The 25,664-nt window shown below is 41.0% G+C and overlaps 3 protein-coding genes across 7 annotated transcripts in view; 2 read left to right on the top strand and 1 right to left on the bottom strand.

The window, feature by feature from the left end:
• Positions 1-25,664, bottom strand: part of LOC126850827 (serine proteinase stubble-like) — a 157,001-nt gene that overhangs the window by 118,261 nt on the left and 13,076 nt on the right. For 3 of the 4 annotated variants that reach the window (XM_050594192.1, XM_050594193.1, XM_050594194.1), the window contains one exon: positions 23,963-25,600. In XM_050594192.1, the coding sequence (XP_050450149.1) occupies positions 25,442-25,600 (159 nt within the window). In that variant the 3' untranslated portion in view covers positions 23,963-25,441. Of the gene's footprint in view, positions 1-23,962; positions 25,601-25,664 lie in introns of those variants that run through there. The other variant, XR_007687600.1, reaches the window with a different exon arrangement.
• Positions 7-9,840, top strand: LOC126850847 (cyclin-dependent kinase 8-like). Its single transcript, XM_050594239.1, has 4 exons — positions 7-317; positions 7,337-7,425; positions 7,899-8,123; positions 8,562-9,840. Exons 2-4 carry the CDS (start codon positions 7,342-7,344, stop codon positions 9,201-9,203), a joined length of 951 nt encoding a protein of 316 aa, XP_050450196.1. The 5' UTR covers positions 7-317; positions 7,337-7,341; the 3' UTR covers positions 9,204-9,840.
• Positions 10,746-24,630, top strand: LOC126850791 (polyamine-transporting ATPase 13A3). Of its 2 annotated transcripts, none has more exons than XM_050594109.1 (11): positions 10,746-11,248; positions 17,510-17,594; positions 17,683-17,910; positions 17,988-18,112; positions 18,483-18,639; positions 18,749-18,953; positions 19,060-19,398; positions 19,504-20,452; positions 20,540-21,059; positions 21,296-21,477; positions 21,589-24,630. In XM_050594109.1, exons 1-11 carry the CDS (start codon positions 11,233-11,235, stop codon positions 23,019-23,021), a joined length of 4,239 nt encoding a protein of 1,412 aa, XP_050450066.1. In that variant the 5' UTR covers positions 10,746-11,232; the 3' UTR covers positions 23,022-24,630. The 2 variants fall into 2 exon arrangements, with proteins under 2 accessions (XP_050450066.1, XP_050450065.1); XM_050594108.1 differs by lacking the exon at positions 10,746-11,248 and adding an exon at positions 14,811-17,110.

Genomic DNA, 25,664 nt, shown 5'->3' with positions numbered 1-25,664 from the left:
CAGCACAGTTTCGTGTTCAGCTTAGCTCGGTTCGGCTCTCAGCCTTGTGATATCGGAAGCCTCCAAGTACTTGAAAGGTCGAGGTTCTCTCGCACTCCTTCGAACCCATCGGATCCATCTGGCCGGGAACAGAGAGTTCGGAGGTTACGAGCTCTCTCTCCCTCTCTATTGGCTTGCGAAAGAGGCAAGATTCCTGGTCGCCCCAAGCGGTGACTAGAATACCTGTTGCTCTAGGTGTTCTCGCGAGAAAACCGGCGGCGCGTTGGTGCGCAGTTCGCGGGCGAGACAGCGACAACAACGATAACGTGCAAACCGAGGTGAGTGACAGTCCCTTCGCAGAAGAGCCAAGGCTTCCCAGATCGGTGATAGACTTGAAACGCCAGCGTCGCTTGACTCCGATCCACGTTATTCATTTTAAGATAGTAATAACTCCTTTCATCGGCTGCTGCGACTCGAATCTGATCCAGCTGTCGGCGAACAGCTCGCGAAAATCGCTGACTCGTTGGAAAGACTGGAAAGAGTCTGCATCAGCGAAAGATCGTCTGTCTCTTGCGAAATTCGAAACGCATTCGTGCTCGCGTGTATTTGTGTGCATGTGCATTCGTGAATTCAATGCGTGCGTTTCTTGCGCGTGTGCATATACACACATCCATTGACGTACAAGTGTACGTATCATCCATAAGCGTATATACGACGCGATCGACGTACTCTCATTGCTTCGGAATTCTGAATAAATTGATGGAGGATTGCGAAAGTTTCGGTCCATTCAATGCGCGAGATTCTATATTAATAATTAAGAGGGAGTACCAGATATAAGCAAATTCAAATAATATTTTAAATGCTATAGTTTAAATTTCTTTTAATTTCATAAACATTCATTTTTATAACTTGTTCTTTGATTATGTCCTTTCTTTTAAGAGTATAATCTTATGCCATCGCTTTTAAGCTAGTGAGCGTCTCGAGAGGGCGCAAACTATGTCGCCTCTTGAAAGAAATTTTTTTTTTTTTATCGAAAATGGTGTACTTTATGTAGTTTAATGCACGAATACTAATGCGCTTCAAGGCTTGTATTGGTTTGTAAATATCTACTGAGACATCTCCGATATCTTCCTCTTCGTGGAACGAGGAATCCAACACCAGCTGATCGAGTTACGATGATCGCGGTTCTCCAAAGTGTGGATGAGGTACCCAAATACTCGAGCGATACAGAAGCACCCTATCCAAAACGCTTCGGCCACTAATCCTAAATGCCCTCAGACCCCTATTCCAGACTTAATGATAGCTCTTCTTAGACGCAACAGTTAAGTTTCAAGCTAAACTGTTGCGCGGTAGCGAGCCTATAATCGGTTCCTTTCTAACGGAGACCGTCCGCGATTGGTCCACAGCTCGCAGCTACCGTCCAACTTAATTGGTCGATCTTATAGCTGTCCGACAAGGTGAGAATATCGGAGTTTCGATTTCGAGTCAATCGCGCCGATCAAACGCCGCAGTATTTCTCACGTGCGTGAAAATATAACGTCGAAGAAAAAACTTTATCGAACTATGTGATTGAATGTATCGCTAACAATTTTCTTCTTTTTTTTTATCTATTGAAAAGGTGTTATGCTCTTAAAATTTTCTCAATAAGATACTTGCGTTAATTTTCAATTATATAGATTTTTATAGTGAATATTATTATTTATTATTTTAATGTGAATATTATTATGTTATTATTATTTATTTGTTTGAGGTATTTTTTTAATATGTCGCGTTTAAAACTTTTTAAAAATGAAACCTTATTAAGAACCGCTTGCGAATTATAGTTAATCTTTCACAATATTTTTCTCTATATAAGATGTTGAGAAAATACTTTATCAGAAAAATTGATGAGGCGTGTAACCGGGTATTTTTTCAAGCAACAACACCGATCGAAAGAGGACAAATAATTCGCAATTTGTCTCTCCTTGTTTTTCGCGTGAGTGAGGAAAAGAGAAGAGTGCTAAAGGGATCTCGGCCGCGGGCGAAAGGGCGGGATCAAAAGGGGAAAGGGAGGAGGGAGGGGGGGGAGGGGATTTAGTAGCGCCAGAAGTAGCTGGCAGGCTCGAGGAAGACGAAAGGGCCCGTTTTAAAGAGGCGAGCATTAAAAACAACAATGTCATTACATTTTAACGACCTGTTCTTTGGCTGTGCCCTCCCTTTTAAGAGCGTTCGTTTGCAGGTATGTGGTCCGCGCGCTCACGGGGGCCAACCACATCGCGCCAAGGGGCCCCTTAAAGCGTCGCGCACACGAGTCGCGTGTGCGGTGCGCACGCGGGGCCACTTTCGTCGCCTGCCACCACCTCCTTTCAAGATACGATATGAAATTAGAAATAAGAACGATGAAATAAAAGCAAGGGAACGTAACTTTTGATATCGAATGTAGAAGTTGAAAAACAGATTTCTTTGTTCATTTTATCTTTATAGATATATAAGAAATATTTTATATAAAAGATATACTTTATGCCAAATGAAAACGATTAATAGAAAAATATATATTGGACTATTTTTTAACACAAACAATTTTATCATAAAGGAATGGAGCAAAGCTCGTGTAAGTTTTCTTCCGCCTGGCTCGTTGTTCCCCCCCGTCCCCTTCTCACGGGCCCCGTTGATTCGTTCTCCACACGCGTTCCGGACACGCCGGTGCAGCTCGCGAAGAATTAGTATGGGCGAAGAAACAAAAGCACGAGAAAAAAAAACCGCGCACGCACGGAGGAGCACGGCGACGGCGAAGAAGGAGAAAAAAAAGGAGCCGAAATGGCGCCACACGTCCAGCGTGTTTTCGGGGCATCCCCCGGTGCTGTTGGCAAACTCCTTTTTTCGGCGCCGTCCGTCTCCCTCGCGCGCCCGCCCGTTCCTGGTTCTCCCTTATACGTACCCTGCGAGGCCCCCCTCTTCCTTTCGCTCGTTCTCTCTCTCTCTCTCTCTCTCTCTCTCTCTCTCTCTCTCTCTTCGGCTATCCTCGCGCGATCCGCACCCTCATGCGTCCGAATCCTTTTTTATTTCCTTATTCTGCCTCGATCTTTCAAGCTCACCCCGTATCCGCGGACCATCTATTAGTTCGCCCAAGGTATCCCGATATCCTGAAGAAAAAAAAAAAGCAACAGAAGGAAATAGAAAAAAAAAAAATATCGGGCGCGCCGGCGTCTCAGCGAAATGTGAAATTAGGGTATGTCAAAACGAGAGGTGGAGATTTTCATTAAAATCAATGGGGAAGATTAAGAACCGAGACACCTAATTATGGATATATCACTCGCCGTCATCTCCGAATCGCCCGGCCACGCACCGGATCATTAAGTTCGGGAGATTGAACTCCGTAACGGCCGAGAGGATCTCTCTCCCCCGGCCAGGTATTATACACGGACCCCCAGCCCCCAGGATGGATATGCGCGCGCATAAATTCGACACACACAAGAAGAGAGACAGGAATAATAATTTTTCCCGCCGTGGACAGCTTCATCACGAAACAAATCATCGCTGGTGCTCGCTCGCGACCTGTGACCCTGCATGCCAGACCGTATGTGTCGCTTGTGGTCGCTGACGAGAGAAGACTGGTCGAGTTACGCGGAGAGAAGAAACTATACAACGGATACAAAAGTTTCGCGAAGATGCTTACGAAAGCCTGCGAGTGTCCGCGTAATGACGTCAATTGCGATTTGTTTTCATTTTTTTTTCCTTCTATTCCTCGATAGACTTTGATATCTCGACGCAAAACGCAGCTCTAGGCAACAAATAATATTTGTATTATTAATATAGCGATAAAAGAGTGCGACAGAGTAAGTTACATATGACATGTTAGCTTATATTAAAATTATTTTTTTAATTATAATTAAATCATAAACGCATGCCCTCGTAAGGAGCATAGCTGATCCAAGAAAACGCGATGGTTTTCTCGCTGCTGATGTCATCGTTATGTATAGTTAATTATCTTGACATTTCAGTCTGCTACGCGATCTAATATCTAACGCTCTCAACGCTAAAACGATACGTATCGCGCTTTTATAAGGAACGCATCGGGCGCTGCGCTGTTGACGGAGGATAGATGAAGAAGAATCAACGGGAGAGAGAATCGATGGAAAACCGTCGGGGATTTCGACCGTGGCACACACATGGGCGGACAGACGCGGCGCTCTTTGTGCCGGCACCGCCTAGGCTCGAGGGCGCGTCAAATTTGCTTGAAAATCAAATTAATCTCTCGGCTGGGTGCAGGACCCTCTCTCTCTCTCTCTCTCCATTCATCTCCTCTCGCTTCGATCCTATTGTCCTCCTGTTTTCTCCCGTCGCATTTCGCTTTCTCTCTCTTTCTCTTTCTATCTATCTATCTTCTCTCGGTATCTCGAGGACACGAGCAAATCGAAGGCACGGGACCGAGATGGAAGCGAAGAAGGAGGTGGGCCGTAGGTCCTCCGTGCCACCGACACGGACCCAGAGGCGAGAAGAGAAGGTGGCGCAGCAACAAAGAGCTTTGGACTTCTGGCTGCGGCCGTCACAGGGCCGTAGGCACTTTATTTTATGGCGAAATGTAAAAACCTTAAATGTCCACTTTGAGAAGATGAGGACTATGGGAAAGTTTGAAATTAAAAAAACTCTGGGTCGGAGATGTAATTTTTTATCGAATTATACGTAGAATAATATTTTGAAAATTAATTAATGATCTATATTTGATTTTGCTTCTGTACGAATACGAAGGAACGGTCAAATTTAATTAATCACGGTTAAGATTATGAATTTTTAATGTCTGGAGAATAATATCGATTAAAACTGCGAAGTATGACAATAATTGAATTACGTATAAAATTAAGCGTTCTGCAAAATATGTTATAAAAATTCAATTTCACCGACGACATCAGGACGTTAATAGCACTCTATTTCCTTGACTTTATTTCTTTGTTATGTTATAATTGTAAACGCTAGGTCGATGACATAGCTTTGCAGCATCTCGAAAGTCTCGAATCGAGACTTGTCGAGCCTAGCTCGAGTACGTCCCTGCTGCATCCTATTCGGTCATTCAAATCTCCGCTCGTAGAAATGAGACGGGCGGCCGCATCGTGTTGCCCCACACCTTTGCGGTCTCGAGCCATACAGGGTGATTCAACAAGAATTACTCGAGAGGCCTAATTTTTGAAACGTGATACGTTTCTTCGGATTTCTCAAGTTGCATCCTGTAAACAAGAACCCGGGCAAGAATTAGATCTAGTCTTGCGATACGATAAATATTCGACGATATTATCGAACGATCAATCAATCTCGTCGTCTATGGTGACAATCGCGACGATGATGTTGATCTTGTAATCTTCAATATTTAAAATACAAATTACTATTTTCCGCGCTTTTCCCTCCAAATCATTTCTGATTTGTCAGCTTCTTCCAAAATTCACGAAACCCGCGTAGTCTGTGATTGCACCGAGATTCTCGGAACTTGGAATCAAAGACGGGAGATCGGAGAGATTTTGCGTGAGAATAAAAGGGGGGCGAAGGAGCGAAGAAAAAGATCCTCTTGCAAACCCCTCAATGCGTTCATATAGGAACAACGGGAGGAGGGGGGGGGCGGAGGAAGTCATGAAATAGGAGGAAAAGAAGACGTGAAGGAAGACTGAGGAGAAAATGAGATGCGGCGAGGGGGGAGGGGGAGAGACGGAGGGGTAGATCGAAATGCATCGTGAACGAAGACGATGACGGAGACGAAAAGTCGATCCTCTCTCTGGAAATGGTCGGCGGCCACCAATTGTCCGGCGAGGGACAAGATTCTTGCCGTTGTCAGGAATTCAGCTCGCGCGTCCCCGACGAGGACGAGTGAATCCTTCGAAGGACGTCGGACGCACGAGAGGAGTACCTATGCAGCGTCGCGGGATCTCACGATTTCCTTTTTTTCTTCGGAGCAGCCGAAAAAGCAACGAAGTCAACGTAATTGGGACCGCGTCCTCTTGGTTCGACACTCGTATCGATGTAGCTGCGGTTAGGATCGCGGAAGATTTCATTTTCGATAAGTCGAAACGCTCATAACAAGCATACTTAAAACCTGAAACTTGTTGTGCTCGATATAGGAATCTGTACATTATTTTCTTTAAATGTGTGTATTTTTTAAATAAATTTTGTTATATATTAATCCACTTTCTTTTTGCTCTCGCCTGCTTCTTCAGAGTTGCCATCAATATTTGCGCTCATGTGTGTTTGTGTGTAATTCCTTTTAGATTTAAATTATTTTAGAAGAAAGATAAATTATACGTTACATGTAAACTTTATTTTATTCTTTTACGACGGCAAAGCCTTTTTATTTGCAGAATCTTAATCTCCATATTGTTTTTAGCTTGTTGTATTGAAATGGAGGGCACGTTCTTCTATCTTTTATCTTTCGCGGGCGCCTCACATCCAGGCACATTCCCCGGCTTTGAAATTATTTACATCGCCGGAAGGAGTGCATCTCAGGGTTCGTTGCTTTAAATCCGCCGCTATTTATGGCGGGGACGTCTACGACGAATTCCCGCCTCTATCCGCCAAGAACTTCTTTTATCTCGAGATCTCGGAAACTTAAACTCGAGCATGCCACATCGAGATCGGGGGATCGGCCTTAACTAACGATCTATGAATGAACCATCGTCGCGCCATCGTCCGACAACGAGGAACCCGTTTCTTCGTTGGCGCCGAAAACGAGCGGACCATAACTTTCGACGCGTCTTTTTACGGATACTTGGAGGTCGCGCGTGCGAACCATTTAATTAACTTTCCGATAGCGAAAGTAGTTTATTCGGGTATTTTATCTACCTCCGTCACATTTATACACTTTACGCAGTTGCTCAGAAAAATTGATATTTAAATATCACGTCTTTAAAATCTGTTTCTTGCCCTCCCTCTCCCCCCTCCCTTACCCATCGCATCGCATACCTTGAATTTATTGATGAATAAAGCTTATACTAAGAAAGTGTGACACTCTTTCTCCGACTGCGTTCCACTAACGCTAAATCTCTGTGACGCAATTTCGACGGTCGTTGAACCTGAACGCACCCGAACATGCTATCTTAATGATTAGCGATAATTATTCATTTCGAATAGATAATCACGATAGCTCAATCAAGACATCTGACACGCATTGGAGACTAATTCGTAGAAAAGATCAAAATTTGCATTCAGGATCTTTCTTCTATTGGCCATTCTACTGCCACCAATAATTTTTCGGTGATATAAATAAATTCTTTATTATGATCAAATAAATTTTGTATTTTTGCAGAAAGATCATAAGACCTTTTGAGTATCTACATCATTTTACTTGCCGATTAGATTGGAAAGATTCGGATATCTCTGTTTCCTTGTGCTGTTTCAGGAATCATGGGGACGATACGACGGCTGTCCACGATGATGCTGTTGTTAATGATGCATTCCGCTCAGCTCGATGCTCATCGTGAACACAAGGTTTGATTTTGATCGTTAATGAAACCTTCTAAAATTAACGAATTTTTTTCAAAATTGTGTATATTTTCTTTAACTAAAATTTTTACAAAAAGAAAAAGAAAACATATTTATGTACATATAATATTTAGTTACTATTAATATAAATTTATATACTATTTAATTTCTTTTAATATTGAAAAAGAGAGAGTCCAATTGAGTCTTGATACATTATTATTGAGTATGTCAAAAAATTGTATTAATAAGCAAGATGCAGATATATCATTTCAAGATTCTTTTTCAATATCTTTATCAATAAATATTAAAAATAATAATAAATGTTAATAAATATCGAAAAATGCAACGTTAATAATTTGAAAAAAAAGTGGTCGTTAATAAACTATATATAATATAATAATGCGTATTCTCTTTAGTCTATGTAAATTTAAATAAATAGATATGTTAATTAAAACTGATCCTATAAAAACAATCTTCAGGTTCACAATATCGTGCTGTATCCAGATAAGCACAGCTGGTGTAAGACAACGCCAATAAAGCAAGTGGTGACATGGCCTCAGTGCTCTTCGCAGGAATTGGACAATAACGTCTGCGTTGGAGCTTGTTTCTCGTACATGGTGCCTCATAGCGAGCCGTCCGCACCCGGTGATCTCATAAGACCTTACTGCGATTCTTGTCAACCTCTGGACTCCGTTTGGCACACTGTGAGTATATGAATATTAAAAAATGATTGTGATAAAATTTTATCTTTTTTTTAGAAATCGTATTGCGTTACGCTTGTTTCTTAGGTTTTTGCAATAAACAATTTTTGTGTATAAAAGATTATCGTAAGTTAATTGAAAACAAGTTAATTGAAAACAAACCTGGTGCTATCACATTTCTTCTTAATCTAATAATAATAGTCTTAAACACTTGATTAAATTGCGTGTAACAAAGCTGCTTTCTATCACGTAAACATATTTCTACAAGTATAGGATTGATAACACAGTTATTGATCACTTATCAAACTATATATTATATAAGTTTGATAACAATTTATTCATAGATGTGCGAAATAACATGATTTTGAAAAGTGTTAAAAAATTCTTTTTTGGTGTTTCTTTAATTTTCTAATCGAGGATTATTTTGTATCATTCTTTTAGGTCACACTAGATTGCAAAGACGAGCAGAAAAATCCAGTAACCATGCAGAAGAAGGTGCAGATTATCACAAACTGTTCCTGCAGCTCCTGCATGGAAACCTCGAAAATCAAACCGGACTACAACACTTTGCTACAGACCCTAACGGAGGAGAACTTAGACAAGAACGTAAACGTAGCGCACGAAACACCAGATTTGCTGCTGGATCCGAATCTGAATGCCTCAAAGAACACGACGAGAGATGGGGCTCAGACTAACGAACGATTCCTTCAACTTGTCAAGAAACTGAAAGAATCGCAGAAACTGGACGAGTCTGGTTTGAAGGAATTCTCCAAGTTCGAGGAGGAGATCGATTTGGAGAAGCTGCGAGAGCTGTTCAAGAAGTATAGCGAGGGAGACGAAGAGGAAGGTCAGCACGAGCATCATCATCAGCACCAGCATGAGCATCAGCATCAGCATCAACATCAGCAGCAGCAGCAACAGCATCTACATCGCGGACCCCATCATTCTCTTGTACTAGATTCGGATGTGAAGGAGAAGATCGACGTGGAGCCGCATTATCTGCATCCTGCCGTCGCCGGTCAAGAAATCAGTTACCACGACAACATCCTGGTAGCCAAGGAGAAGAAGAAGAAAGATTTCTAAAAGCTTGTCGAAGCGTAATTCGTCGTCGAACGGATGTCACCTTTGTTCGTCATGCTCGAAAAATTCGTAGAAATGAGTCAAGATTTTTTTTGATTCTTAAGTATTTATTTTCGTAGCATTAATTGGATGAGATATTAATTGTTGATATAATTGTTGATATAAGTATTATATTGCGAATCATGAGAAAATTATTTTTGCAAAAGATATCTTTTATATTCTATAAGAAAGCTTATATTATATGACACTAGAAAATAACATGCGAATTAAAAATAAATGTGAATACAATTTTTCAAAATTAATTATATTGGATTCGCTAATGAGGATGAGGAAGAAAAATATTAAGAGCATGAGATAAAAAGGAGGAAGGATTGAGGCGTATTGAAGAAAATTTTAATATATATTTATATAATTGTTATTATATTATTATTAATTAATTATTTAAAGAGTTGCAGAGCACGATTGAGTGTTTAACTCGACTTTAGATACATAAAATGACGCTTTAGCGTCAGTCGAGATCTATATCTCGATGAACGTATGAATAATACTCTCGAGTCTGAATATCAGTCTTGGCATGACGTCGACTACTATGACGTACACATTGTATTATTCTCCTAGAGAATAAAGATCGTCGATGGTACGTATTACTTATTTCACTTATGCCTCTTTGGTGATTCTCATATAATGTAAATGTTTTCTCCCCGTTTCTAAGAATATTCTTTATTCTTCTTTCTTTCTCTCTCTTTTTTCTCTTCTTACAGAAATATTAAATCCATTGTTAATAAATTATGCCATACGCGACATTATATTTAAAATTCAAAGTTTCGTTACTTGACATATATTTTTCATTCTTTGCCTTTACTTTGTTTTCAAACAAATATTTATTTTTTCAAAACTAATCTTTATCTCCAGTTTCATTATAAAGGTTTTTCTTGATACGATTTAACTTAAAACTATTTTGTTTGTTTGTGCAAATAAGCTAATAGTGCTTCAAAGAAAATGTTCTATTCACAATCAAATGGATTACAAGATGTTTTCTATTTTTCATTTGTATAAACGCATTAATACACTAATATACTAGTATTTGAAAGCCTTTCTAATAAATTTAAAAAATAATAGAAGAAAATTTGGATACAACAGCATAAAACTATCCAATTTATAGATGACATTAACAAAAATAATATTCATAATCAATTCAATGATCGAAGAGTGATAAAATTCCTAATTTGAGATAAATTTAGACTGGTATGTTTTTTTAGATATCTTGTACATATTTAAATATACTTATTTAAACAATTGTCGTAAACGAATCATCATGGCACACGTGATGAATGAAAGTCGTGATCTTCGATCACGATCTCCTTCGTCTCGGCGCTATCGAGAGTCTCGGCGGATCTAGATCGGTTGGCGAGCGAGTATCTGAAACGATAAGAAAGGAGGCGACTTTCGGCCCGACAGTGGCGGTGGCACATACGTCGTCTGGTGGAAAGAGAAAACGGATCGGCGGAGTGCTTATATATCGGCGCGCAGTGTCGTCTGGCGTGTCGTCGTCGCACCGTCGTCGCTTTCCCGATCGCGCGATCGCGTCGTGCGCGAGGGATCGGTCGCGACACGCGCCCTCCCCCTCGATGCTCTGAGGGTGTCCCAACGCGATGCACGGGAATCTTAGAGTTTTCGATTAATTTTAAGCTACCTTCTGCTACTCCGAGAAAGACCTTATTTGACAGTGACGTTTCGAAATACGAAGTAATATAAGTGCGTGTCTCTTGAACACCAACATAGAGTTGTCTGAACTTTGATCGGTGATTTGAAGAATTTAGTGCTTCCTTTTTAATTTTTTTTTTTTATCTTTGATCTTAAAGTTCCACTGCACCAGATTCCATAAATAGTTTCGCAAACGCGGTACACGGTGAAAGTTACAACCCGATCTTGAAGACTGAATCGCATATCCGTCTCGCAAAGAAACAGATCATCGCCAAAGACTACGAGAGGGAACGCATCAATCCGCCGGCGATCTTTTTACGATATCAAGATGAATACAATGAAAGGTAAGGATTTGCGATCGTTTACTCGAGCGTGAAACCGAATGTGATTTATAGCGCCGAAGATTGGTCTCGTAATTCCTGTCGAACCGTTTCGTTTGCTTTGCTCGTCGAGCCACGTCCGGTGATTGGTCTTTCGGCCTCATGACTGGAATCTTTAACAGCATTGCAATTATCGCTTTGAAAGACTGATTACTCTGTTTTATTTGTGTGCTTCAACATTTTTACCATTACACTTCTGTTATATTTTTGTAATTTTGCGGGCAAAATATTTCTTGGGCCTAAAAAAGAATTTATAGTTTCAAAATATTTACGAAATACTAAAACATATTTTGATATTTTCAAGAATATTATTTTGATATTTTTGATATTATTTTGATATTTTCAAGAATTAATCTCATCACATTTTGCTCTCGCTTTTGCTGTTTCGTTATTCCTTTTTTTTTTATTTATGAATAATAACATGTTTAATTATTCATGACATAATTTCGTGTCGCAATCATCTTTGCAAATATTCAAAGCATATAATTATCACTATATGTCACTACTTTGTCCGATAAATTATTAGTATCGAGTCCAATATAAATAATGTTGTAACCAAAGCGGAGCTGAAACGTGTAAATTAAAGAGAGAAAGTATGCTTGTTAGCAAAGTGTCATGTGTGTGTGTGTTACAGATGCATGCACAGCAAGGCATCTATAATCTATTTTTCATTCAATTGTAATTTCTTAAACATCCTTTTGAAGACTCACTTAAGGCTTTTTTGAAGACTTACTTATCTTCAATGCTTATCTAAAACGATAATAACGAAACGTGCTCAAAAGCAGCTTTAAAAGATAATTAACAATTTGAAAGAAGAGATTTGATAATTCTTAACGACTAATCGGAGTCATATTTTTGCAAGAATTTGCAAAAATCAAACATAAAATTCTTTTGAGTAAGCATGTTTCCATCAAATATTTGACGAGCAATTCATTATCTCAGAAGAAGATAAACTCTTTAAATGTCATTAAAGAATATTAATTATCACATTAAGCAAGTCTCATCAAATATTTTGGCTTCAAAATTAGTTTTCACATTAGTAAAGACAGACAATATAAATTCTTATCGCATAACAATATTTCAAGGTACGGTGGACCAATTATAATGTCGTTTGCATAACGATAATACTTGAGATAGAGAGAGAAAAAGAGAGAGATTACATAAATAAATCTATTCTCTTGCCGCCAATTTTTCTTGATTTAAAAATAAAAAAAAGGTGCAATTAAAGTAATGATTATAGACGCGCAAGATACGTGCGTGCGACGTGTACATATCAGTCATCAAAAGCACTTGTGACATTACATAACTGGAGATTCTATTTGACATTTCAGACTTGATTATGGCGCGCAACCGAGCGGGATTTATTAAGTAAATGTAAAGCTGTTTGCTGATAATTTAAACACGTATCGATAAAAAAATAGATTTGCGATGCCCGCGAAATCTTTTAAATATTTAATAATATATTTCTAATAATGCATTATTCGTAATTAAATAATTGATATTCTCTCTAATTAGATACTTGATGATATCGATATCGTGCTGACAAAATTTATGTTATACTGTTTATATTTGCAAGTTTAAAAATAACCGTCGCGTTTATATTTAATTCTATCGAATTGTTCAATTGTACGGCAAATTTAAGTCGAGCGACATTGTCCTCGACCTATGGATCATTCAAGATCGTTTAGACAAAATTAATATTGCTCAATTGCTATTAACGTTGTCTCGGCGTTATTTCATCGTCGACTATCTTTTAATTCTATTTAATATTTTAATTAAAGCGGCGCGTGGATTTTATAATTTCTAGATAAAGATAAACCTGTCCTGAGAAATTTTTTTGCGAAAATATCTTTTTGCTTTCTCTTATTTTTATCAGCGATTTATGAATCAATCGATCTTATCGCTTTGCGATAAAGACCGCAGGTTCATCTGATTATTGTTTAATAGTGAGTTTATATCCAAGAATTCCAAATGCCTCCGATTGTAATTACCGCGAAAGTATAATTAGCAACAAAAGATGATTCTGCTTGTAGATAAACGATGAAATACGGCGCTGGATTTTTATCGCGCCGAGAGTTCGCAATATCTTAGTTTCTGCGGATAAATGCTCACGCAACCTTATCTGTTTATCTGAAAAGACTCATTCGCTTGCAAACGAAATCAGTTGGTCACGATGCGCATTGAAGAGTTATTAGACATTTTTTACTTGCAACGTTTACGGTCGACAGTTACGTTAATCATTGACAGCTTGACATTAAGATGTTTATAAATGTTAAGAATAAAAATATTTCTAAATATAGAAAACGTTAAAGATAAAAATTCAAAAAATTTTAAAAACCTTATTAATCAAACACTTTATTAAATCAAGATTCTCGCGTCAATTAATCAGCTTTCAATAAAAGTTATTTCGAAATGGCTTATAGCGGCTCGGTCAAAGTGTGAAGCTTTTCATACGCACGATATTTCGAGCACGTGTTGTCAAGATAATAATGAGTTAGCTAGAACGAGGCATAAGCCACGAGAGTCTGCTCGTTCGATATTTCGAGGAACTTCGTGGGACGTGAGGGGAGACGGGGGAAATAACAATGCCGCGCAAGACAGAGGAGACAGAGTCGGATCGAGAAAGTAAATAGTGGTCAGGGCCAGCGGCGATATATGGACATATAAAAGCTAATATTTGCAACCGGAAGCCGAATTATATGATGGAGAAGCGATTGATGGAACAGAATTGCGATTAGAGGGGATGACGACTTGGTTGCGCTGGCGCTCGCGAAAAATGAGTCATGGTCGACATCGACGGGAATGTTTGACGCTCGTCATCGTTATAAGTTGAGCAACTTGTCTGGTAGGGGAAATTCCAGGTGCGGATATACGGAGAAAAATCGCGTGAAGGAAATACGACACGTGCTTCCATCCAGCTATGTTTTTCGGAGGAAACATAAATATTAATAGATTTGGATCGATCGAGGATTATCTTTACGCAATAATTTTTATTATACTATGCTCTTATCATTCCAATTAAGAGTTAATTAGATAACGGAATAATAATAAAAAAGAAACATACCGAGCTAAAGTCATTCCAGCCGGATGACGTATCATGGAATTTATGTCACGATAAATATTCTACTGAAAGAATATGTTTTAAACGATTAACGTTTTATAGAGATAAAACTGTGATAAACACGTCAAACGTAAGCTGTAATCGATATTTATTAAACGATAACTTATGTTGAATGATGAAAAAATATTGCATGATGATACGACATATTTCATGTACAACAGTAATTTCAGTCCGTAATTCGACGGCGCTAATTTAATTTTACGGAAACAAACAGAGTGTTAGATAAAACCTTATCTAGAGCTCTTAATACACTGTGAATCACCGCCCCGTCCACGATAAAGAAATGGCAATACGCAAAGTAGAGTCAATACTTAGCAGCCGCTGACAGAGCGTTGAATTTCGTTCAACTGACATATTTGCAAGAGACCCTATTTAGGCACGTCCCTGCGACCGAGTTCGCTACGACTCAGGGCGCAAGTCTTTTTCTCGGTCGGTCGTACCAGGCGATATATTCGATTCACTCGCGTTCAGAGGCTGGTCGCAAATCGGAGCAGCTAAAACCCGGGCTTCTCAACTCGCGCGTTTCGTTGGTGAAAAATAATTTATCGGTAGAATCCCTCGGTTCCTCGCTCGTCGATCAACCGAGTGACGTCGTCGATCAAGTCTCACAGAGGTATCCGTCGCAGCAGCCGGCTCCATCCCAGCCGAAGATCAGCATTTCCGGAGCTAAACTCCGAAACGACTGCGCAACGCCGCCATCTTAGTGCGAGCACATTATTGCGAATTGAATCTGCCAGCAGCTCACTAGTGAAAGAACGTGGCAGGTTCTGGGAAAAACGAGCCTTCTTCGAGGCGATTGCATTCGGATCTGCTTGCGGCAGTGAACACCGCTCCACGGATGAGCGCCACGTCGAGGAAACATCGGCGCGCAAAGTGACTTCTCGCAGGAGAGTGGCTTTTTCTTTTCCGTTTCCTAATTTGCGGGTGATAGGAACCTGGGCACACTACCACGCGTCAGCGATAACGTGTACCGGCACTATGAGTAAGATGCTAGACACAAACTATCGCACCGTGTTCTCTGTACTTAGAAGTCCCGAGGAGGGTGAAGAGTTTAAACGGATCATCTGAAAGGATTGCGCAACGAGGCGAAAAATTGTTCATCGTTTTTTCCGCGAGGACGATCGTGCGTTCGCATATAAGTGTAAGATTTGTGTCGGCGCTTTTTTCCGCATAGAGGAGTATCTCTCTACGCGAGTCGCTTATCTTTAAAGACGTCGCCGTTGACGTAATCGTTAGCGTATTTTTAGATTCGTGGAAGAGCACTCTCTGCCGTAACTCTGGTGTAACTTCTTCCTCGTATCGATCGATTAGATCGGGAGAAAAACTCGCGATTCGTTCGTTCGGATCGATCGTACTCGGTAATTTTGTCTCTACGATAAGAACGAACTCTTGGGCTTTTCAAGGGGAGAAAGCCGGACAAAACAGTGCGCGTGTGAAAGAACTTACTGACCCTTCTGCCGATCGAGATACCCCGACGGCAACCCCGGATACTTCTATAACCCGTAATGTATTTGCGATCGCGCCAAGGAGCAGCACAAGGGAGGCACGAGTACACAAGAGAGGCGACAGGAGCTAGCTTAGCGGCCGCTTGCGGTCGCACGGATCCCGGATCATCGTTGTCCTCGGGCTCCAAAGGTGGGACGAAGAGGAGAGGGACGGTGTGCCGTTATCGCGATCTAGCATTAGCACCGCAGCAGCCGCGGCTGCTACGTGGCGGCACCGCAGGCGGGGGGGCGGATTCGGACCTGGTGTGCCTGAAACGCGGTATGAGCGAAGGTGAACGGGCGGCGATCACGCCACGCATCGGCTGGCGGAAGCTCACCGATCCCGGAGACTGACACGAATCAAGGAAGCCGAGGGCAGGTCCGAAGCGATAGCACCAGCTACCGTCACTCGCTCATCAGCAACCTCCTTCACCTGTCGCTCCTCCGACGATCGTAATCGCCCTCGAGATCCGTAGGGTAACGCCTACGTCATCGTCGTCGCGTCGCTTGTGTCAGCTCGATGCCGGCCAGATGCCGGAGAACGCGCCACCGAGACCAGTCGCGAGAACCTTGAAGAGGGACCCCGAAATGGCGGGTAATCGGTGTCGGTAGCAGACGGGGTTAACGTCCCCAAGAGCACAAATCGTTTGAGCGATTCCCATCGCATCTCGACACACCGATCATCTTCGGCAATCCTATTCTCCTTCTTCTTCTTTCCCTTCGTGTCACTACGTCCCGGCTGAACTCTCGGTCACGTAGACGAAACTCTGTGGCGTATCCAGCGATTCGAAGCAACCTCGACGAGTTGGTCACATAGACAATAATAATTCTTTAGGCATTAAGGCTACAGCTTAAAATAATATGTAGTGAAGAAATAATATATAGTGAAGATAACAGGTAGCGTGGGAGGAAGGTCGAGGAAAAAGTCCGTAAACTCCTTGCACTATTGATAATTCTCACCAATCAAGGACGAGGAAAGAAAGAGAGAAAGAGACGTGCACGAGCAACGTAAAGGAGTTTTCATCTCTGCCAGTGTTTGATTTTCTCCCTATCATATTACGATCGATTCGCAATTTTTTTCATCAATCGCGAGTATGCCGCCCACGCCGAGCAAGCTAAACCTGAGCTTCGCCAGAAATGCTTACAGCGTCTTTGGTAGTCGCAACGCGACTATTGCGAACGAGCGTGAGCAGCGTGAGCAAAAAACAGAATTGTTGGAGGGTAAGAAACAAGGAAGGAAAAGCGAACTTGTTTACACAATCACGGTTTCGCGGTATCGTTGATATTCCTTTGAATGAAATAAACACGCTATCTCCCATTCGGTCTTCTTATTTTATCACGTGACTATCTTTGGAGATGACTAATACAATTTCCTTGCTATTTCGTGCTTTCTCTAATTTAACATGATCGAGACTATAAAGGCCACTCGGCTCCTCGTTGTCATAAAATACATGTCACGTTTTGTACGGGCCCACTCCGTGATTTAATAAGGCGATTTTTACGAAACGCGGAGAGAAAGTATTAGCCTAATAAAATTCGCGATTGGTGAACACGTGAACGTTTGTAGGACGATCGATGCGCGAATGGCAACTCGTTGTAATTCTAGTGGCGTTATTTCAGGTACCAGGGCCAACGGTCTTCTACATTTAAAAAATGGCGTGGATTACGTCAATCCCGGCGAGGAAGACCAGATGGAAATTTATGGGTAAGTTGTTCGCACGTTATGTCACGTAATTGTAGGTGAAATCTCCTTCATCAAGTGCGTAACCCGCTTAATCTCCCCTCATTATCAGCTACAGACGGAGCCATGTATGGACCATTATTATCTGGTTCCTGATCATCATCACCGGAGGCCTTTTGAGACTCGTTTTTCATTGGGTGCCACATCTGATGCTTCAGATCACTCATTTCAAATGTCCCCTGGAGGAGGCGGAAACTGTTTTGTTGATTGAAAGATTTCAAGGGAAACACACGAGTTATTATGTGAAAAAATTGCGAGTCTTGACCGCTCGGGAAGTTATGTCAGTAGTATTCTTCACATTTGTAATTTAATCATCAATCGAAATCGCAATACAAAAAATATTATTTTATTCTACAGAAATAAATCATTTAATGAAGAATCTCTGATTGATGAAGTGTGGGATGGCAGTACAATTACGATCAAGGAAGAAAAGGAAACCTATCCGATGTTGTCCGTACATCTTTGTGGCGGTCAGTTTAAACGTAAGTAAATCATCAGTATGTCAATAATTAAAAGAGAGAAAAAAAAGAGAGAAATAGATTTATGCAAATTTTGTAAAGTATATTATATGGATTAAATTATACTTATAATTTTGTCTGCATTACAAATAAGATAAATGTTTTGAAAAATCTTATTATCAATATACTTTATTCTGTATTTATATCTTTCCTTGAAATATATGTATTGATTTTTATTTATTAAAAATTATATTTATAAATTAAATAGAAAGCTTATATTTTTAAAAATTTAATTATGTCGAGCATAAATTTTAAATTAATTTGAGAACCAAAAAACTATTATATATCAAACGGATGCATCTTTCAAATATAATTAATTCGGAGATATTTTCAGAGGTGCCATCCATCACCACTTTCAACTGTAAAAAGTTGACTTATGTCTGGGACCCAGAAAGATCCGAATTTTTGAAACTGCGCGGCCTCGACACCAACGTTTTGGTGTCCACATTACATCAAGCGCAAGGTCTTGATCCTCAGGAACAGTACATGAGGTAAAAATCAAATCAGTCTTTTAACAAGAATATTGCGTCATAATGAGCAGATCGATTATAGTCATTTGCATACAAATAGCACAATTAATTGGGCGATTAATTTTGATAGGCGTAATGTCTACGGCAATAACGAGATTGTGATTCCCGTGAAGAGCATATTCACGCTACTCTGCCTCGAAGTGCTTAATCCGTTTTACGCCTTCCAACTGTTCAGCTTTTGTCTGTGGATCGCGGACGACTATTATTACTATGCCATGGTCATTCTCGTGATGTCAAGCGCCGGCATCATAATGGCAGTTTTCCAGACACGACGGGTGAGTCATCGTTCTTTAAGTTCTTGCTCATTTTATAAGCTAACGTTTTTAGGCCTCAATCTCTAACGACGATGACGATAATGTAAAATAAACTCACTTTTCTCAGAATCAGCAAAGTTTACGTTCGACGGTGCATTCGTCCGACGTCGCTACCGTCATGCGTGACCGCACGACGGGCCAAACGGCGACGGTGCCTGCCGAACGTTTAGTACCCGGTGACCTCCTGGTCATCCCCTCTCACGGATGCCTGATGCCATGCGATGCCGTCTTGCTAACAGGCAACTGTATTCTCAACGAGTCTATGTTGACAGGAGAATCCGTGCCCGTCACGAAGACACCAGTTCCTTCCTCCAACGATGTGATATACGATACCAAAGAACACGCCAGGCATACACTCTTCTGCGGAACCAGAATTATTCAAACAAGATATTATGGCAGCGAAAAAGTACGTTAGCTTTTTGGCATTTACGTTAACTTGAAGGTATCTTTTTTTCTTATTTTTATAAATTTATATAATTATTTAAACATCGCGTGTGTTTTGTGTCATTAGGTATTGGCGGTGGTTATCAGAACAGGTTTCAACACCAGCAAGGGCGGCCTGGTGCGGTCCATTATGTATCCTCCGCCCGTAGATTTCAAGTTCGAGCAGGACTCGTACAAGTTTGTGATATTGTTGGCGTGCATAGCTAGTTTCGGCGTTATTTATACTATTGTAACGAAAGCTATGAGAGGTGTTCATAGCAGCCACATCGCTCTGGAAGCGTTGGATCTCATCACCATCGTGGTGCCGCCGGCGTTGCCAGCTGCCATGACAGTCGGGCGTCTCGTGGCGCAACGTAGGTTGGAAAGTAAAAAGATATACTGCACGAGTCCGAGAACGATCAACGTATCCGGTTCCATCGATTGCATTTGCTTCGACAAAACTGGAACGTTGACCGAGGACGGTCTGGATATGTGGGGCTTGGTGATCGTTTCGGACAGAAAGTTCCAGTTGCCGGTTAAGGACATTGCTAGTCTGCCGTTGTCCGAGGTTCTTATCGGGATGGTTACGTGTCACGGAATCACCATAATCGATAACCAGCTGGTAGGAGACCCGCTCGATCTGAAAATGTTTGAATCCACCGGATGGACGCTGGAGGAGCCCGATGTATCCGACACATCCAAATTCTCCATGCTTTTCCCGACGATTGTCAAGCCGGGGAAGGACTCCAAGCTTCTCAAAAGATTGCCCAGCGATCTGGCCGGTAGACTCAGTCGACAAAACTCTATGTCTTCCGATGTAATTGACGCTATATCCCTTAATAACGACGCTGGATTCGGTGATTCCACGACTGAACTTGCCGAGCAAGGATTGGAGGTGGGCATCGTTCGGCAGTTTCCCTTCACATCGAGTCTTCAGAGAATGAGTGTAATTACGAGGACACTGGGCGCTAATCATTACGATCTTTATTGCAAGGGCAGTCCGGAGATGATCCATAGTCTCTCGAGACCAGAATCTAGTGAGTCTTCATGATTAATTTTTCTTTATTCTATATATTTTAATCATGCGATAAATAATATCTTTCTTCGTTCTTTTTTTTTTGCAGTACCTCCGGATTTTGCGGCTGTTTTGCAGGAGTACACATCCGAAGGTTATCGAGTGATTGCCATCGCGCACAAGTCTCTGAACCGTCTTCCGTATGCCAAGGTGCAACGTATAAGTCGCGAGGCCGCCGAAGTCGATTTAACTTTCCTGGCGCTTATAATTATGGAGAACCGACTAAAACCGGAAACCTCGCCGGTGATCGCCGAGCTGAATACTGCCTGTATCAAAACGGTAATGGTAACGGGCGACAATATATTGACCGCCCTTTCAGTAGCCAGGGATTGCGATATGGTGAAGCCGAATACGCCGGTTATCGCTGTCTCGATGATCCAGCAGAATCTGTTAAAGCCACAAATTTACTTCACGAAGAGCGACAGTCAACCACCACCGGTTTCGCCGAACGGCCAGGCCGATCTTAGCGAAATGACTGATTTAAACAGCGTGGTTAGCTTGGAAACCGTCGAGAGTGGCTCTTTTGGCAACACTAAGCTGGAGAATGATATAAACTATCTCTCGGACGAGTGAGTATCTCTCTTTTTTTAGATCACGATTAGTTTTATTAGAATAAAAAGATAATTTATTTTGTATACAACAAAATATAAAATTGCATTTCATGAGAAACCGTGTTAATTTTTTTTTAATTTAGAAATATACATATATATTATATATTAATACATATTTTATATATATATATATATATATATCATTATACACATTTTTTATATATAAATATATATCTGATAATGTCTGATTGCAGAGTACAATATTCTAAGAACAAGTACGTGTTTGCGTTGACGGGGAAAACTTGGGCTTTGATAAGGCAGTACTATCCGGAATTGATACCCAAGGTGGTCACACGTGGTGCCATATTCGCGAGAATGTCGCCTGATCAGAAACAACAACTGGTTCAGGAATTACAATCCTTAGGCTACTACGTTGGTAAGTGTAAACATTGTTTAAAAAAATATAACATACCTTTAATGAAGTAATAAATAAATACGATCAATCGTGTTTAATCAATCTGACAGAATACTTTTTATCTTTCTATAGCCATGGTCGGAGACGGAGCTAATGATTGCGGCGCGTTAAAAGCGGCGCATACTGGACTCTCCTTGTCGGATACGGAATCTTCCGTCGCCTCGCCCTTTACCAGCCGTGAGACCAACATTTCCTGCGTTCTGACGGTGATACGCGAGGGTCGTGCCGCGCTGGTAACATCCTTTGGCATCTTCAAATACATGGCAGGCTATTCGCTCACACAATTCATCTCGGTGATGCTCCTCTACAGCATCGAGTCCAATCTAACAGATTTCGAGTTCTTGTATATCGATCTCTTTATCATCTCATTATTCGCTTTCTTCTTTGGCCGCACCAAGGCTTACGAGGGCCCGTTGGTGAAAATGGCGCCGCTTAACAGCCTTATCAGCACGTCACCGATACTCAGTCTCATCACCCAGCTTTTGATCGTCGCGATCTTCCAGTACACGAGCTTCTGGCATCTACAGCAGATGCCATGGTTTATGCCATTCAACGTGACCGCAAGCGAGGACAAGGATGACGTAGGTTGTTTAGAGAATTATACGATCTTCATCGTCAGTTCCATGCAGTACATCATTCTGGCCGTGGCGTTCTCCAAAGGACCGCCGTACAGAAAGTCACTCTTCACCAACTATGGTCTACTCACTTCCTTCGTTTTCCTAAGTCTTTTCTCCATCTACCTTGCGGTGTGTCCCTTCACGTGGCTGGTCAATATATTTGAGCTCGTGCTGCCTGACGATGTGGGATTCCGCTTCATTCTGGTCGGTTACGGCGCGGCGAATTTTGTGATCGCGATACTAGTCGAGTATCTCTTCGTGGAGTACCTTGTGTTCGGCAAGCTGCGCTACCGTTGGCACGACGTAGATAAATCGCGGCGAAAGTTCCTGGCGATCGAGCGCGATATGGCGCGCGATCTCAAGTGGCCGCCGATCTCCCAGGAACCGCTACCGGAAACCGCGCCGAATGTACTGATCCGGCAGAACGTCACCGAGATCAAGATCGAAAAACGGATCACCGAGCCGTGCCTTCCCGCCGATACCAGCTTTATGAACAGCTCATCGCCGGTCTGCGCCAGCTTCAAGCATTTCGGCTCCGCCCGCGAGGTCACCCTCAATCCGCGATCCCTCTTCGACGACTGCCGGAACACGGTGTCGATGCAAACGGTACCGTGCTTCGAGGACAAGGACTCGTCGCCAAGGCAATTGAACGCGGAGCCAACCGTGAAACGAAGGCACAACTCGGAATCAGAGAACGGCATCAATCGTTACGAGAAGCCCTACATGAATCACAACACCAACCCCATCGCCACGCTTCCCAGAAACCCCAACACGACCCTTCAGCCACAGAAGCTGAGAGACTTCAAGGACGTCCTGGTGCATCAGAGCGACGATCGAGCGTCGACCAACACTCAAAGCGTGCTCGAGTTGGATATCCTGCCGTCCTGAGGGCCGAGGCATTCGAAAGATCGTTCAAGAGGTAGCTGAGTACCGATAAAACGGCAAATTAACGCAGAGTATTATTTTGAGACATATATATTCTCGCGGTACATAACGCAATCTCCATTGCCGATTGGCGTGCTTAGAACGTCGCAGCTTGATAATTATGATTCAGAAGAATCATAATTTGAGAAGTCTGATCCAGCAGCAATTTTCTGAGCTTTGGATACCGGATAGTATTGCAATCTACATCCTTGTTAAGCTCTCTCTTTCTCTATCCGATGCTCGTGATATCCAGAAGTTCTATTCGTGAGGAAGGAACGACGTTCGGCTCGATCTCCGTCGTTGATCAGGCGAATTGATGCATTTAGTCTATCGCATATTCACAATTTAGGATAACTAATGACGTTTACTTAAACTACATGAGTGATACGAATAAGCCGAACGTTAGAATAGCATTAAAACTGTTTGCTCATTACTGACGATCTCTAGATAATTAATTTGGATTCATCTCTTTATTTTCTTTCCTTGCTGTCTTTTTTTTAGAAGTAATATATTTAATGTGTAATTTATATATTTATATATACGTAAGCATTTTATAACTTCCTGAATATTCTAGCTTCGGCTTATTTATATTTATCGATTCGAATCAGGGTCCCTTTTGACCCAACTCTTCATTGTCCTCCCCCTCATTAGTATTCGAGAGAGAGCGATGCAAACTCTCGAGAAAGTATTATTATTATTTATCTTACAATTAAAAGAAAATTTTGTAGAGAAATTATATATTGGTTCCGTACAAGGGAGATTCTTTCTAACGGAGCATAGCTATTTATATTTCAAGGACACACTTAGACGATTATAACAATATATGTTTTTTCGTAGGATTTTAAAGCAGAGCGAGAATTTCGAATGCAACTCTAAGAGTGATAATGTCTTTTTTTCACGCGCAAGTCGAACAAATACTTAAGCGAACTCGCGACTTAATCCTTTATATTGTGTTTAGATAGGACAAAAATTAGCATTAACTACCTGGAGCCTCTCCCCGAGCATCTTCACACATTTCTCGTTGCATTTTTGTACCCCTAAAATTTGTATTCCCTTTTATTTATATTTATAGAGCAGCGTCATTAATAATGATTTATTTAGCGCGTGTTCTTTTGCATTTTACAGAACGATGAGATTTGGCAGGCAATTACAAATGATCGCAAATTATGATAGGAATTGATTTATTGCTGCTCTATTTATCAAACATTCATTTGAAATATCATTCCACGATGAGAAATTTTATTGTTGAACTAGAAGCGATATGTAAATGATGCGAAGAGATCAGAGGCTGCCGGAGAGTGCGTATTACGTATTAGATTTAATGATAGAATTATCTCTTGAATATTTCGCGATGTTAAAATAGGCCAAAGCGATAATGATAAGCTAGATAGATTATCATCGGAGCTCATACGTATTGTTAAATATGTCAAACTATGTCAAAGTAAATGTGTACTTATGAAAAATGCGTGTGCAACGGAAACATAGATACTTAATCGCGTTGATTTATTCGCAACACTGGTAGTTTATGTTGAGAAAGTAGCAGTTGTCAAATGAAATATGTTTTTAATGTAAATACTGTTTACTCTCATTTCGCTCTCTCTTTCTCTTTCTAATTGTTACTCCTTTCTCGTTGCAAAATATAAATCGATAACATTGAAATTTTAATTAATGATGGTAATTAAGTGTCAATCAAATCTATAATACTTTGATTATTAATATAATCAAGGTAATAAATTTATAACTTTATCACGTTATTATCACGTAATTATTATACGCGATAAGTGCGTTAAAGTATATTAAAATTGAACAAAGGGATAAAATATAATTATAATGCTATGCTAGAGATTGGAGGAGAAAAATAATCAATCCATCGATAATGAAAATCGAAAACAGAGTATTTATTAAGCGCAAGTCCATACGTATATCATACACACGCTTAATTTACAATGCATTCACATCGATAAAATTACAACACATTTGCGCCATCCGCTTGTGTCAATAGAGATACTTATAATATCGCGTTTGACAGAAAATATCGAATCTATTCGCGTTTTTTTTTTTTTTGAAACTATATTAGAAATTCTCGTCCGCGATTCGCTTCTTAAATTCTGTGTGACGTTAGATTTTATTTAAATAACTTTTACATCCTCGTAGAATAAGATGGCTATAATTCCATTAGGTATATACTTCTTTTCAAAAAATGTCATTTAAATTATTATCGTCTCGTTAAAGGCCTTCGTCTTTGCGTCGCATCGCGGTTTTTCAAGCGCGATCGTAGATCCTCCTTGGAGAAGAAACGCTCGAACCTTGTGTCATACAAAGTCCGCGGTTCCAGCGAAGGAATTCTCAGGACTCTCCTGAGGATAATTCTTCCGGGATCAGCGCTACGAGTTTATGACGTACGTGATCCAGTCGACGGTCTTGGCCACGCGATGATAGATGCCCGGTTGACCTGGCTGCGCGCAGGAGTAACCAGCGGAGACGATGCCGATGAGATACCAACGACCGGTTTTCTCCAACATCAATGGGCCGCCGCTGTCGCCCTGAAAGTTAAAAAGTGTCGCGCTCGTGAGGAACGAAACAACGGGAGACGGCGAGTCATCGTTC

This window comes from Cataglyphis hispanica, chromosome 7 (assembly GCF_021464435.1).
Source record: "Cataglyphis hispanica isolate Lineage 1 chromosome 7, ULB_Chis1_1.0, whole genome shotgun sequence".
Lineage (NCBI taxonomy): Eukaryota > Metazoa > Arthropoda > Insecta > Hymenoptera > Formicidae > Cataglyphis > Cataglyphis hispanica.
Note: the sequence above shows the minus strand (reverse complement) of the source record. Positions and strands in the feature narration are given on the sequence as shown.